Raw genomic sequence first — 13,185 nt, 5'->3', positions numbered from 1 at the left:
ATAATTTTAATTGATAAATAAATAAATATAGTGACATGCAAATTATATTTTGAGGAAAACAATAAATTAGTATCAAACACAAGAATATAATAGTGGTATATATAAATTAAAAGAATTGAAATACCAATTTGATTTCTTGCAATAAAAATTGCATAAACCAATAGGAAAAGAAAATATTATTTCAAAAGAATTAAATGTGGCTTGTAGCTTCAGGCCCCTATCTCATTGAATGCTGATTAATTGCATTTGCCACAACATTTGTTAATGAAATGTCCTCTCTGATTCTATCAACCCTAAAGAAATATATACATATATATATAATAAAATAATTATAAGGTGAAAAAGAGGGGGATACACTTTTAGATGCAAACACAAAAATGGGCTTTTTTTGTTTTAATTTTTACCTATTTTTCTTTGTTTTTGTAGATATAGAGAAAGAAAAATTAACAAAATTTATCCGTGTGTTTGAGTGTTTTCAGTATGTTTGATTTTATATTTTGTATAGATAAATAAAATTAAGTTGAGATACGTTGAACGGTGTGTTTTGTGAAAATATATGCAAAAAATGAGGTACTTTTGGCAGATTCTTGAACATTGAAAATATGAAAAAACAAAGGAAGTTGGCTGTCTGTTGCTGTTTTGTTTTACCAGTTGTTAGCACTTTCTAGTTGTAAGAATTGTTTTTGTTTTGTTGTTCTTTTCGGACAGCAAAAGATAGCTGCTTAGCTTTTAATACACACACCAAACCAGTGCTTAATTGCTCACATGTCAGTGGAAACGGGTTGTTTGTTGTGTTGTGTAATCAGTAATGTACAACTGCAAGAACATGCCAATCTCTCACTCTCACTTCTGCCAGAATTATTCACACAACTTATTATTATTGTTCTTGTTCTCTTATTCTTTCTACCCCTTTCATCAGAGGAAAAAGATTGATCTTTCTTCCTTCACGCATGCTTCGTTTCATGGCACCAACCTCATTTTTGGGCTTTTTAAGGAACCAATGTCCTTATTTCTTGTTTATTGCTTGCCTCTCACTCTTTCTGTTTGTTGGGTCTCCGTCTTTGATCTAACCCCTTTTCTTGAATTTGTCTGAGTGATTTGAGTCACTGTAAAGGAAGGATTTCTGGGTCCTCCTCTTCTTTTTCTTTTGCTTGTTTTGATTCTGTGATCTACAATGTCCGCACTGAGACTGAGTTGAGGGGTTTCTTGAGATTGGTTTCTGTTTTATGTGGGATGGAAGTGATGATGCTGCAAGTTCTTGGATTGGTGCTTAATGTCTGCGCCGTTGTTTGTTCGTTGCTGGTTCAAGGATCTGCTGGTAATTCTTTGCTTTGGATTTTGTTCTTGGATGTAAATATACTGTTTGATTTACAGACAAATCAGCAGCTGTTCCAGTTTTTTAAAGCTGGTGGCTGTTAGAATTTGAATGTAGGCAATGTTAAGGTGCTCATGTAAGTAAATGAGAATGGTTCTTGTTCAGCTGAAATTGTTAGGACGACGGGACGAACTATGATTTGTGAATTAGCAGATTTGTGAAGTCAATAAGCTAATCAACTGATGCAATGCAACAGTTAATACTAATTATTATACTGGGTTGAAACTTTCTTGTTTCCCAGGTTTGTTAATCTACAAGAATATGAACTTTCTAGACTCTTCTGCAAAATTGGAGTTTTGCTTAAGTTTCATGTTAGAATTATTCATAGGTTAAGATCCAAACAAATGATTAGACAGGATTTGAACTAGTGTAGTAACTATGCCGTTGATTTCTGACGGATTTTCATTAGCTTAAGCTCTATCTAACAAATGAAAGATTCTACTGGGCTGCATTGTTCATTGGCTAGTTGGGGACTTGAATTTATCATATGGCTCCTATGACCGGCAGATGTTTGTTTATTCCTAATCAGTTACTAAGTTTTGAGATAAAAAATGCTGTATTGGTGTCTATATATGAGCTGTTTATTTTATCTCCTCCCCGGTGCAAAAGGTTTGCCGCTAGTCCATTTCCAAGTTGACAACTGAAGTCTGCTTCTCGTAAGGCAATAAAAATCTGCTTCTTATTAGATATGCTTATGTTATGAACTAAAGAGGCCGTCAAGTAAATTGATTACTAGTTGTCCAATGATAGCTATCACTAAATTTGTTGCTTCTGATCGCAACTATTGTATAATTGTATTTTTTGTGAAGATTCTTTAAGTAATCTACCAATTCTGGGCACAGCTTATCCCCATCTCTGTCTTCTGTTTCTGCAGTTCCTCCTACCGGAGTAGGAATACCAGGCCATATGTATAACTTTGATGTGTTCATCACTGCTGCGCCTACTCCAGTACCTCAACCCAATGGTACTGTGCCAGGGTTCATTGGATACAGTTATTTTAATTTCGTAATTGAGTTTATGTTAATTGGTTAGTGATTATGGACAGGTTTGCAGCCTCCAATCGTGATGGCTCCATTCACATCTGCACCAGTTCCTCAAACACCAAATGATCTCCCGTCTTCCACGTCTCCCAGTCCTTTAACATCACCTCCAAATCTTTCTGTTCCACTACCAACACCTACTCAGAACTCTGCTCCATCAAGGCCACCCATTCCTTCTCCAGAGGGGCCTCAGCATTCTGACCACCCTCCATTTACAGCACAAGCTCCGGGTAGGTCGTTGTAACAAGAATGGGTACGTCGTCTCTATCAGCATATAAATAGTTCAAATTGACTTAGATTTTCAGTACGCAGCATCTCTCACATCACCTTCAAGCAGCTCATCATCAAGCAAGCAAACGCACCCAAGAATGCCGGAATTGATGCCGCCAAAATCTCATCAAACTAAAGCACCTGTTAATAGTCCTCCTCAATCTGAAATTGCCCCAGGTAGTTGAAAGTTGAGAACTCTGTCCTGATCTTACTGAGAATTTTCTTTGTTTTCTTCTTTTCTTTTTGTTTCTCTCATGTCAGGTTCATCTCTGAAGTAAAACAATTTGAAATGCAGCACCAAATCTGCATGCTCCTATGGGAAAGCCGGAATCTCCACCACCCTCTCACTCAGTTTTGGCAGACCAACCACCTTCTCTTCCTCCTGGTATGCCTTTTCCCTTGTATTTGCATAGTAAATGTCATTTGACTAAATGTTCAGGCAACAACTACCAGATCATGACCATCTCTCTGTGTTGGTTTTATCATGCCAGATGGGTCTACACGTCCAGCATTGCCCGGAAATTTTCCACCTGTCACACCAATTCTAAATGAACCTCCAGCCAGTCCTCCAGGTGATGCTTCAAAGGATGCTTGATTTGGTTGAAGAAGTGTTGATGTCCGAGAAATGTTTGCTTGATTTTATTTAGAACAATAACCCTTCGTTGTCATTTATCTATGTGAAGTGCAATTCTCTGATAGTATCAGATAGAGCATCTTGGATGAGAATAGTTGATAGGATAGTGAGATTGGAATATATAAATGATGAAGCTTTCCCTCTCTTCACTACGATGAACAGTTGCCACAAAAATGTTTTCCAATACTGCATGTCGCAAATTCTGTGATTGTGTATTGACCTTATCATTGTAGCTACTGAAATTCTTTTCTAAGAGATATAATGCATTTATTATGCCAATGTTTCTGATCGTTCTATGTATCCTGTTGTTTTCTGGTAGAACGAAATGCTTCTCCTGTGTTGGCACGTCCTCCAAGCATAAGTAAGAAAACAGCTGCTACGCCAGTTGCAGCACCGGCAAATAAAACTGCCCATCATTCTGCACCTGTAAGCCAGTCCCCAACCGAAGGTTTGTTGGAAACTTTTATGTTACATTCCTCACCATATGCTGTCATAAAGCAATAGAGACATGAGTAACGTTGTTATGCTTTCTGCTGCTTCAGCTCCTACTGCAAGCAACTCCTTGGGGCACCCTGATAATGCTCCCCCTCCTCATCGATTTTCAAAGTCAACTCCAGAGTTTCATTCCCCAATAAAGCAGCATCATGCAAAGGTCTATATGATTACTCCTGCCCCATTGTCACATGTGATTCCTCCAACCACAGGTTTTTTCTCTCTTGAAAGTTCATCTTTTATCTGATTGTTTAAGGAAGTTGCATAAATAAACATATCATTCCTGCTTTACTTTCAATATTCCATCCTTCATTCCTTTGAGCTACTTTTTGTTGTACAAATCAGATACAAAAGGCTAATCTTGTATAAAATGATGTGCAGTCCGTGGGTGCATGCATCTGTTTTTATTCGATGTATTTTTACTATAATGTTTTTAATACTTGACAGGCTCATCTGCATCTGCATCCCCGATTGCTTCCCCAATTCCTTCTTCAGATAATAATTATCCTCCTGTACCAGCTCCACCTCCAGTACCTCCATCTTGGCAAGCTAAAAGTAAGAGTGTATCTCTTCTTTCTGTCCAGGAGCAATGAAGTAGAGAAATGCCTTCAAGTTTTATTTTCAGTTTAGTTCTTTGTACTTACACATGAACATTTTTTGCCCTGCAAGTTCCCCCTCTCTCCCCCAAAAAGTTTCCCTCTGGGTCATCACCAAGAAGTCCCAAAATGCCGCTGTCGCCTCCGTTGCAAGCACTACCACCTCCACCTCCACATAAAGGTCGATATACATAATTCTCTGCTATATGTCTTTCGATTTGATTATGTAAAATCAACTTTTTTATGTAATTTGACAGATTGCGCCCCCCTAACATGCACCGAGCCATTAACGTATGGTCCGGCTGAATCTCTTTGTCTCTGCGTGTTGCCAATACAAGTGGGCCTCCGCCTAACTGTAGCATTGTATACCTTCTTTCCTTTGGTTACGGAACTAGCAGCTGAAATTGCTGCTGGAGTATTTATGAAGCAAAGCCAAGTTCGCATCATGGGAGCAAATGCAGCCGGAGATAATCCAGAGAAGACCATTGTCCTTATTGATTTGTTGCCCCTTGGAGAAAAATTTGATGATACTACAGCATATTTAACATTTCAGAGATTTTGGCATAAACAAGTGCTTATCAAAACTTCATTGTTTGGTGTTTATGATGTATTATATGTGCGATACCCAGGTAATAAGATCGGGCTTATTTAAGTCAAATCACCTTTTTGTTTATAGCTTGATCCAACTTCTCGAGTTGACATATCGCAAATGGTAGGTCTCCCCCCATCTCCACCTTTACCTCCGTCGACCATTGGCATCATATCAAGTAAGCCATATCCTGGTCATGACAATAATGCAAGGACAATGCAGCCCCTCGGGGTCGACATAAGTCAGAAGCAGCATAACCATGGGCCTAGCGGAAGCATACTAGCCACCATAATCTTATCTTGTTTAGTAGGTGTATTGTTACTGTCTGCTGTCGCATGGCTTTTGCTCTTCAGATATAGACACTGTGGTTTCCAACCAGACCCTACTCCAACCACTATGATCGGTTCCCTCGCAAAGTCATCAGGTAAAATCTTCTTTGCTTTTTCAGTTTTTTTTTCCTTGTTTTTTGCTTCCTGTGATGCAGGTCAGCTCCGTGAACAGTTCTTATGTTAAGAGTATTTTATATTCCTATGTCGAATATAAGTAAACAGTTTAAGCTTTTTTCATTGTAAAAAATTAAGATTTGACTCAATCATTGATGAGGACAGAATCCAGAAATCTTCCTAGTGAAGTGCTTAAATGATTTAGCTTCACTAGGATTCATGCTGAAGATGAAAATAAATTAGAGAAATTAATAGAATATCATTGCTAGTACAGCTCTAACATGTCAAAGACACAATAAGGTCTACTTCATATCCTTTAGAAATCGTATATCAATTTCTCGAAATTCAAAACTTTGCTGAAAAGAAAACATAATGCATATGATGCAGGGATACCAGTGTCTATGGTTGGAAGCGGGCCTAGTTCTCCTTCATTCTCCTTAGGTTCAAGCATTGCAGCTTATACGGGCTCTGCAAAGACATTTAGTTCAAGTGATATAGAGAGAGCAACTGATTTCTTCAACGAGACAAGAATACTTGGCGAAGGTGGCTTTGGCCGTGTTTTTAGTGGTGTGCTTGAAGATGGGACTAAAGTTGCAGTGAAGCTACTCAAAAGATATGACCAACAAGGTGGTCGTGAATTCTTGGCTGAAGTTGAGATGCTCAGCCGACTTCATCACAGAAATTTGGTCAAGCTTATTGGTATATGCGTAGAGGATCGCACACGCTGCTTAGTTTATGAACTAATACCAAATGGTAGCGTAGAATCTCATTTACATGGTAAGAACTTTTGGCTCTTCGGTTACTGCCTGCCACCCCCACTCCCCTGCAAATACATGATATTCGTCTACTTGTCTTCAGGCTCTGACAAAGAAAGATCTCCGCTTGACTGGAGTGCTCGGCTAAAGATTGCACTCGGAGCAGCTAGAGCTCTGGCCTATCTGCATGAAGATTCAAGCCCCCGTGTCATCCACAGAGACTTCAAGGCCAGCAACATCTTATTAGAAGATGATTTTACGCCAAAAGTATCTGATTTCGGTTTAGCACGTGCCGCATTGGATGAGGAGAACAGACATATCTCAACCCGCGTCATGGGAACCTTCGGGTAGACCTCTTTCCTCTCTCATAGCTAGTTATTGAATTTTGCTGTTACCTAAGCTTACAATAAATTTCCTTTCCTTACAATTAGCATCTCTTCTTCTTTTTCTAACCTTGACGGCAAATAATATTTCACCAAAATTAATATTGCTTGAAGAGACTTTAAACGTTTTTAAGGGAATTTTTAGTTCACTAGAAGCTTACTGTAAACATCCCAACAAGTGTCAACATTACTGAAAAGAACGTTAAGAAGGTCAATATACGTAAGATAAGGAGATAAATATTTTCAACAATATAATTATGTCAAGAATGGTTAAATATTAGAAGTATGTATAAAGTTAAAATCCGAGAGCATAATTAATAATTGTTATATTCTCCTCGAGACTCATGTTATTACACGTGCAACGCATGTGATGCTTTCTAATGAATCACTCATTTTCCAATCTTTGTCCTCAACTATCATACAAGGTATGTGGCTCCAGAATATGCAATGACCGGACATCTTCTCGTGAAAAGTGATGTTTACAGCTACGGCGTAGTCCTTCTGGAACTCCTCACTGGAAGGAAACCAGTAGACATGTCTCAGCCACCTGGTCAAGAAAATTTAGTTTCTTGGGCACGTCCGCTCCTAACAAGTAGGGAAGGTTTGGAGTCGATCATTGACCAATCCTTGGGACCTGATTTCCCTTATGATAGTATAGCAAAAGTAGCTGCTATTGCTTCAATGTGCGTTCAGCCAGAGGTATCACAGAGGCCGTTTATGGGTGAGGTGGTTCAGGCCTTAAAACTGGTGTGTAGCGAGAGTGATGAAACGAAAGAACTGCTGTCTAGAAGTTCTAGCCATGAGAATTTGTCTATAGTTGTGGAAGCTAAGAATAATAGAGACTCAGACCAGCTGCCAGCTCCTTTACTATCTCCATCGACAGTCTCTGACTATGATTATCAGCTCGACATTGAGAGAGATCTTTCTATGTCTGAGCTATTGAGTTCCTCTGCAAAATTCGGCACACAAGACTCTGAGTCTTTTAGGAGGCATTCTAGCTCGGGACCTTTGAGAACGGCCAGAGCAAAGCCACTATGGAAGAAGATGAGACGGTTATCTGGGGGCAGCGTGAGTGAGCATGGGGTGCTGTTCAAACTCTGGCCTGGATCTCATTAGCATGGATGCTTAAATCTTGCAGTTTTCTGGATGTTGTTAGTGCAAGAAAACAGTGAAATATTGCCAACCGGTAAGATCGTTCTACACTTAGAGTTGGGAACGCGGATGAGGTCTAAGCAGGTGAGCACAGTTGCTAGTACACGAGCATGCTCAGCCGAGAGTTGTTGGGGAAGATGCTGAATTGGGCTACCGTTGCCCAGATTGCAGTAGAAGGTATGCTTCGACGTACAATCCCTCTGCTACCTCAATTTCGCGCAAGTTGTTGATTGATTGTATTCTTTGTGTAATCTAAATGTACAGAAAATATTGTACCTATTATCCATTTCTAGAAAGGAGGATATGCAACTCATGCAAAGATGCATTCCTCATTGCAAAACTATTACGTACGCATATCTGTAGCGAGAAATTTTACGATATCTACGTAAGTACTTGTGAAACACTGAGTCGGAATGCCCTAACATCGTAGGGCAAAATGCGGAAACTACTATATATGTATGATCAAACTATTTCTGGGTTGTATTAACTCTCATTGTCTTCATCTTTATTCAAATACGCGCAATTGATTTTACGTTCTTATCCGTTTACTTTCAATTAATTACGATGGGATTTGCCTATGTAATGCTAAGATGTCTTGATGATAAGATAATAATAACATATACTACTGTTTTTTCATTGCATTTGATTATCCCATGTAACATGTAGCTCTTTTGATTTAATTTTGATGTTTCATCGCGACTGCCCGACGGTTTGGGCTCAAAATTTTTTGCGAGGTATTTTTGTTAATATTAATAAATTCAGTATTTTGACTAACTAAAAGTGTGCTAGATGTAATTTTTCAAATCCAATAGGATCTATCTTTAATTATACTAAACTTCAAGAAAATTACGTATAATTACGTCAAATATCAAAAAGTTTATTTGGAAATATTTCATTCCCATCTAAGAATCCCATGTGTGGTTTGATTTTCAAACTCATTCGTATATTTGGTAAAATATTTTTTAAAATTTATAAAATATCAAATTTTGTTTTAAATATGAATTTTTAAAATATTTGAATAACAGAAAAATTATGAAGTTTAAAAGATATTAGTAACGACAATTTTGCAATCAATAGTCGGAAATTTTCTTTTTTTAAAAAAAAAATTATAAGATCATAACATCTTATTTTTAAGTTATATAAAACTCTAAACACTTTTGAAAATCTTATAAACTTTTAAACATCTTATAACATATTTTTAAGAGCTTGTAAGCTCACTCAAACACTCTGTTATTAGTTAATTTTAACGCACAAAATATGAGATTATGAGTATAAAATCCCATGTTATTAGGGATTGGATTTTTTATTCTAAATTTTATTGTATTTTCTATTTTATTTAAAATTTATATATTACGTATATAATTTTTTTTAGAAGAAATTACAACGAGCTTCTCTAAAATTTATTATAAATTATAAATGTTCCTCATTGTTGAAAAATTATAAGTACTATTTGAAATTAATGGTCGTAACAAATATCTCATTGTCGTAACAACCTATTTTTTTAGAAAGTACTTATAATTTCTCATAAAATAAGATGGTATTTATAATTATGATAAATATTCAGAGAACTCTCTATAGTTTATCTTAAAATATATATTGTAATTTCTATACATATAAAATATATATATGATATATAAGTGAGAGATGCAATATAATTTAAAATAAAAATTTCAATTCGATGGGTAATATATTAATGTTTTACAGTTATTTTTTATTAAATATATAAAATTGGAAAACAACAATTGGTTAATAAGGTCCGAGTGCAGGCCCACTAAGTCTCATCGAATCGCTCCCTCCGTCTCCGTGTCTTCCTCTCTCTCTCTCTCTACACCATTTTCTTCTTTTTGTCTTTTCTTGCGAACAAACCATTTGCTCTTCTCACCGGCAAAAGATTGAAACACAAGTAAGCAAATGCGGGTGAGAACTACTCCCGAAGAAGGATAGATGCCCATGTCCGTACGCAGTTTGATTCGAGAATGAGTGTGTAGAACAAACAATAGACAAGTCAGAGCAAGTGGCGGGTTGTGTTTGAGGATTGAGCTCCAAGAACCCATATCGAGAAGAAGGAAATTTTGTGATTGTGAAGAAATCTGCTATCCTGAGTTCTAGCAATTCAGTAGATAAGGTAACCCATCTCGGACTCATTGCGCCTTGTTTTGATTTTTTTTGGGTTTTTTCTTGTTGGTTTTTGCATCAAGGATTCAGTCTTTCTTGCTCAACTGGTTTTGTTAGCCACTTGGGAAGTATTGGAATTGGATCCGGGTGGTAAGAGAGTAATCTGTCGACTTGGAAGTTTTGAGAAGTATCTGCCCATTTGGTTTTGATGATTTACATTGTCCAAGTAGATGGGTTTTTTTTTTGGTTCATCTGATTGCATACTTCTTGAATAGGTTGATTTTCTAATCTATTGGCTTATTTTTACATGTAACAGGAGGTTGCAGTTGATTGTTGGGTCTAAAAATAGTATCGGGTTATGAAATTCTCTGATTATAGAGATGGGGTTTTCATGTGAGTAAGCTTGAATAATTTCCCAAAGATTCCAATTATCTTGGTTGCAATGGGACTAACTACGGTTTGCCTGATCTTAGAGTAAGAATTGGCATTGGGTTTTCAGTGTTAAACAATGGTTGAAATGGGGTAAGCTTCTGAATCTGGGTCTAGAACATTGATATCCAGTATGGTAAGAAGTGGTTCTTTTTCTGAGGAGGAAAATTTTCACCGGCAAGCGAGTTTTGGGGGTGGTGGATCTAGGAATACTAGTCCACTTGGTCGAATGGGCTCGAGGAATACAAGCCCTTCCAGGCAGAAGGTAATTAAAACCAAACCACGGGGTTTAGATGAAGAAACTGTGGCGACATTTACTAAATATGTCCAACCGGATATTCATATGGAGGATAATATATGGGCCATGTTGCCTGAGGATTTGTTGAATGAAATCTTGGCAAGAGTTCCGCCATTCATGATATTTAGGCTCCGCTCTGTCTGCAAACGATGGAATTCAATTTTGCAAGACAATAGCTTTTTGAAGTTTCATTCACAAGTGCCGTCCCATGGACCGTGCCTTCTCACATATTGGAAAAATTCACAGACTCCTCAATGTTCTGTGTTTAGCTTGCCGCTGAAGCAGTGGTTTAGAATTCCATGCACGTTCCTACCACAGTGGGCTTTCTGGTTGGTAGGTTCTTCAAGGGGTCTGGTGTGTTTCTCGGGACTGGATGGATTAACATTTAAAACATTAGTTTGTAATCCACTAACGCAATCTTGGAGGACTTTGCCAAGTTTGCATTATAACCAGCAGAGACAATTGATCATGGTGGTTGATCGGAAGGATCGGTCTTTTAAAGTTATAGCCACTAGTGATATATATGGTGACAAGTCTTTGCCCACAGAAGTGTACGACTCGAAGGTCGACAAATGGTCACTTCACCAAACTATGCCTGCTGTAAATCTCTGCTCCTCAAAAATGGCATTTTGCGACTCGAGGTTGTATTTGGAAACTCTTTCACCACTTGGTTTAATGATGTACCGACTGGACACAGGGCAGTGGGAACACATACCTGCAAAGTTCCCCCGCTCTCTGTTGGATGGATATTTAATAGCCGGGACCCAGAAACGCCTGTTTCTAGTCGGGAGAATTGGCCTTTATAGTACACTTCAAAGTATGAAGATTTGGGAGCTCGACCATACGAAATTCGTTTGGATTGAGGTTAGCAGGATGCCACCAAGATATTTTCGAGCCCTTTTAAGACTATCAGCCGAAAGATTTGAATGCTTCGGACAGGATAATTTGATATGTTTCACTTCTTGGAACCAAGGGAAAGGCCTTCTATATGACGTGGATAAGAAGGTGTGGTCTTGGATTGCTGGATGCGCTCTTCAATCGTACAACAGCCAGGTCTGTTTCTATGAGCCAAGATTCGATTCAATGATCTACTGATCTAAGCCCTGAATATGTTAACATATTATGAGAGATTCAGAGCACTCATCAGTATCATCTCTGGTTTCTTGCAACGGCTTCTCTACTAACATGCATCTCATGTAGGTAATTGAAGCCAACCTCTGGTGATATTGTATTATGTAAAGTAACCGGTCGTAAGAAATTTAAAGCTTGGGAGTATTGATAGGTGATGGTGTATATTATATCACAATATGATATGGCGGGGAACTTTTGGAAAGCGGAGAATGCCTTTGATCATGATCATTACTAAAATAGTTCTAGAGTTCCGGCGAATACCTGCAATGGAAGTGGGAGCTCCCAATGTAATTCCATTATGAGCCATTTTTATAGTTATGCTATGAATCTTGTTGATATGCTGTTCTTATATTGCTTACTAAAGGATTGCAGATGTGTCACTTAGATCATTGAATATAAATTATAGAACATGTCTGCAGATGTATCACTTAGATCATTGAATATAAATTATAAAACATGTATGCAAACCAATTTTTCTCTCTTTTTTCTTTTCGGATTCTTTTCTATTGAGTTTGTGATTTAGATGGGGTTCAACTGAGCTTACAAAGTGTTTGAGAGCTTATAAGCCTACCAAGTAGATGAGCTTACAAAGTGTTTGAGCTTATAAGACTACCGAGAAGATGTTGCATAGTGTTTGGTAAACTTTTCGCTAAAAAGAAGTAAAGAATTGTCAATCTATTTTTAAGCACTTAATTAATAGTTCTATTTTTTTCAAATTAATTATGAATTTGTTGTTTTTAAGCTCTATGATCTAATCTTGGGTGTGTTTGCAAATATTTCTGTTTTTAGACAAGTAATTTTTGTATAAAAAGTTGAAAGTTGTAATAAAATGAAAATGGATAGTATTGGTATTCTAGTCCTGTTGGGTTAAAAAATATTAAAATAAAGTGCTAGGAATTTAAGAGACTGCAAATGAACAATACAAAGTGGAATTACTCATTTCTTGAGTATAAATGAGAATTTGCAATTGAATGTTTAAAGTGTAAAACTTCAAGTAAGAAAATGAATTTGTTATTCTACCAAAATTATAGCATGAAGGTGCAAGTTATAGTATAAAAGTGAAACTTGGCTTCTCCAGCTACAGGAGTTCTTAATTATAGGCAGCTTTCAGCCTGTTGGAAAAAATCGAATCCCCACGAAGTTGGTGGAGGATTACACGGATTTGTCGATGGAAGGTTATCTATTGACGGTTAGAGACCAATAATGCTCAGGGGTTGTTGGAGTTCGCTGCGAATGACAGTATATTTTGTAGAAGATATCTTCGCAAATTTTGATAAGGTAGTTGAAAAAATATCTTTCCTCCGCTGTAATCTAAATTTTTAGGATTTAAAGGTTACTTTCTTTTGGAGGCGCCACATGTACTTGCATAGTCATTATTTGATTTTAGGAGGTGTGTTTTCATAGGTCATATATGGATGCCATCTAAGCTACCTGTGGCCTCACATGACATGGGCTTTGATTTTGGATGGGAAGTTCTAAACCC

At 37.4% G+C, this 13,185-nt stretch overlaps 2 protein-coding genes across 5 annotated transcripts; both read left to right on the top strand.

Annotated features, from left to right (window-relative positions):
• The first annotated feature begins 359 nt into the window (after positions 1–359).
• Positions 360–8,261, top strand: LOC105161853 (receptor-like serine/threonine-protein kinase ALE2). Of its 4 annotated transcripts, XM_011079680.3 has the most exons (15): positions 363–1,318; positions 2,250–2,339; positions 2,421–2,645; positions 2,728–2,862; positions 2,981–3,070; positions 3,177–3,257; positions 3,639–3,767; positions 3,862–4,023; positions 4,259–4,366; positions 4,481–4,588; positions 4,665–5,036; positions 5,124–5,420; positions 5,827–6,216; positions 6,298–6,541; positions 7,003–8,261. In XM_011079680.3, exons 1-15 carry the CDS (start codon positions 1,234–1,236, stop codon positions 7,691–7,693), a joined length of 3,207 nt encoding a protein of 1,068 aa, XP_011077982.1. In that variant the 5' UTR covers positions 363–1,233; the 3' UTR covers positions 7,694–8,261. The 4 variants fall into 4 exon arrangements, with proteins under 4 accessions (XP_020549608.1, XP_011077982.1, XP_020549609.1 ...); XM_020693949.2 differs by having other exon boundaries at positions 360–1,318; positions 5,827–6,541; XM_020693950.2 differs by lacking the exons at positions 363–1,318; positions 2,250–2,339 and having other exon boundaries at positions 2,504–2,645; positions 2,721–2,862; positions 5,827–6,541.
• A 1,252-nt stretch (positions 8,262–9,513) lies between these two features.
• On the top strand, positions 9,514–12,173 carry LOC105161852 (F-box/kelch-repeat protein At5g15710). The gene is made up of 2 exons (XM_011079679.3): positions 9,514–9,854; positions 10,161–12,173. Exon 2 carries the CDS (start codon positions 10,407–10,409, stop codon positions 11,664–11,666), a length of 1,260 nt encoding a protein of 419 aa, XP_011077981.1. The 5' UTR covers positions 9,514–9,854; positions 10,161–10,406; the 3' UTR covers positions 11,667–12,173.
• The last annotated feature ends 1,012 nt before the right edge of the window (positions 12,174–13,185 follow it).

Source organism: Sesamum indicum, linkage group LG5, assembly GCF_026168435.1.
Source record: "Sesamum indicum cultivar Baizhima isolate 11 linkage group LG5, ASM2616843v1, whole genome shotgun sequence".
Lineage (NCBI taxonomy): Eukaryota > Viridiplantae > Streptophyta > Magnoliopsida > Lamiales > Pedaliaceae > Sesamum > Sesamum indicum.
The sequence above is the reverse complement of the archived record's forward strand: the minus strand, read 5'-3'. Positions and strand labels throughout refer to the sequence as shown.

Bases quoted from the DNA above. Each gene is read 5' to 3' on its own strand.
- LOC105161853 (XM_020693949.2), top strand. From the start codon at position 1,234: ATGGAAGTGATGATGCTGCAAGTTCTTGGATTGGTGCTTAATGTCTGC. The intron at 2,863-2,980 runs GTAGTTGAAAGT...TTTGAAATGCAG, and splicing joins TCAATCTGAAATTGCCCCAG to CACCAAATCTGCATGCTCCT. The intron at 4,367-4,480 runs GTAAGAGTGTAT...TTGCCCTGCAAG, and splicing joins TCCATCTTGGCAAGCTAAAA to TTCCCCCTCTCTCCCCCAAA.
- LOC105161852 (XM_011079679.3), top strand. From the start codon at position 10,407: ATGGTAAGAAGTGGTTCTTTTTCTGAGGAGGAAAATTTTCACCGGCAA.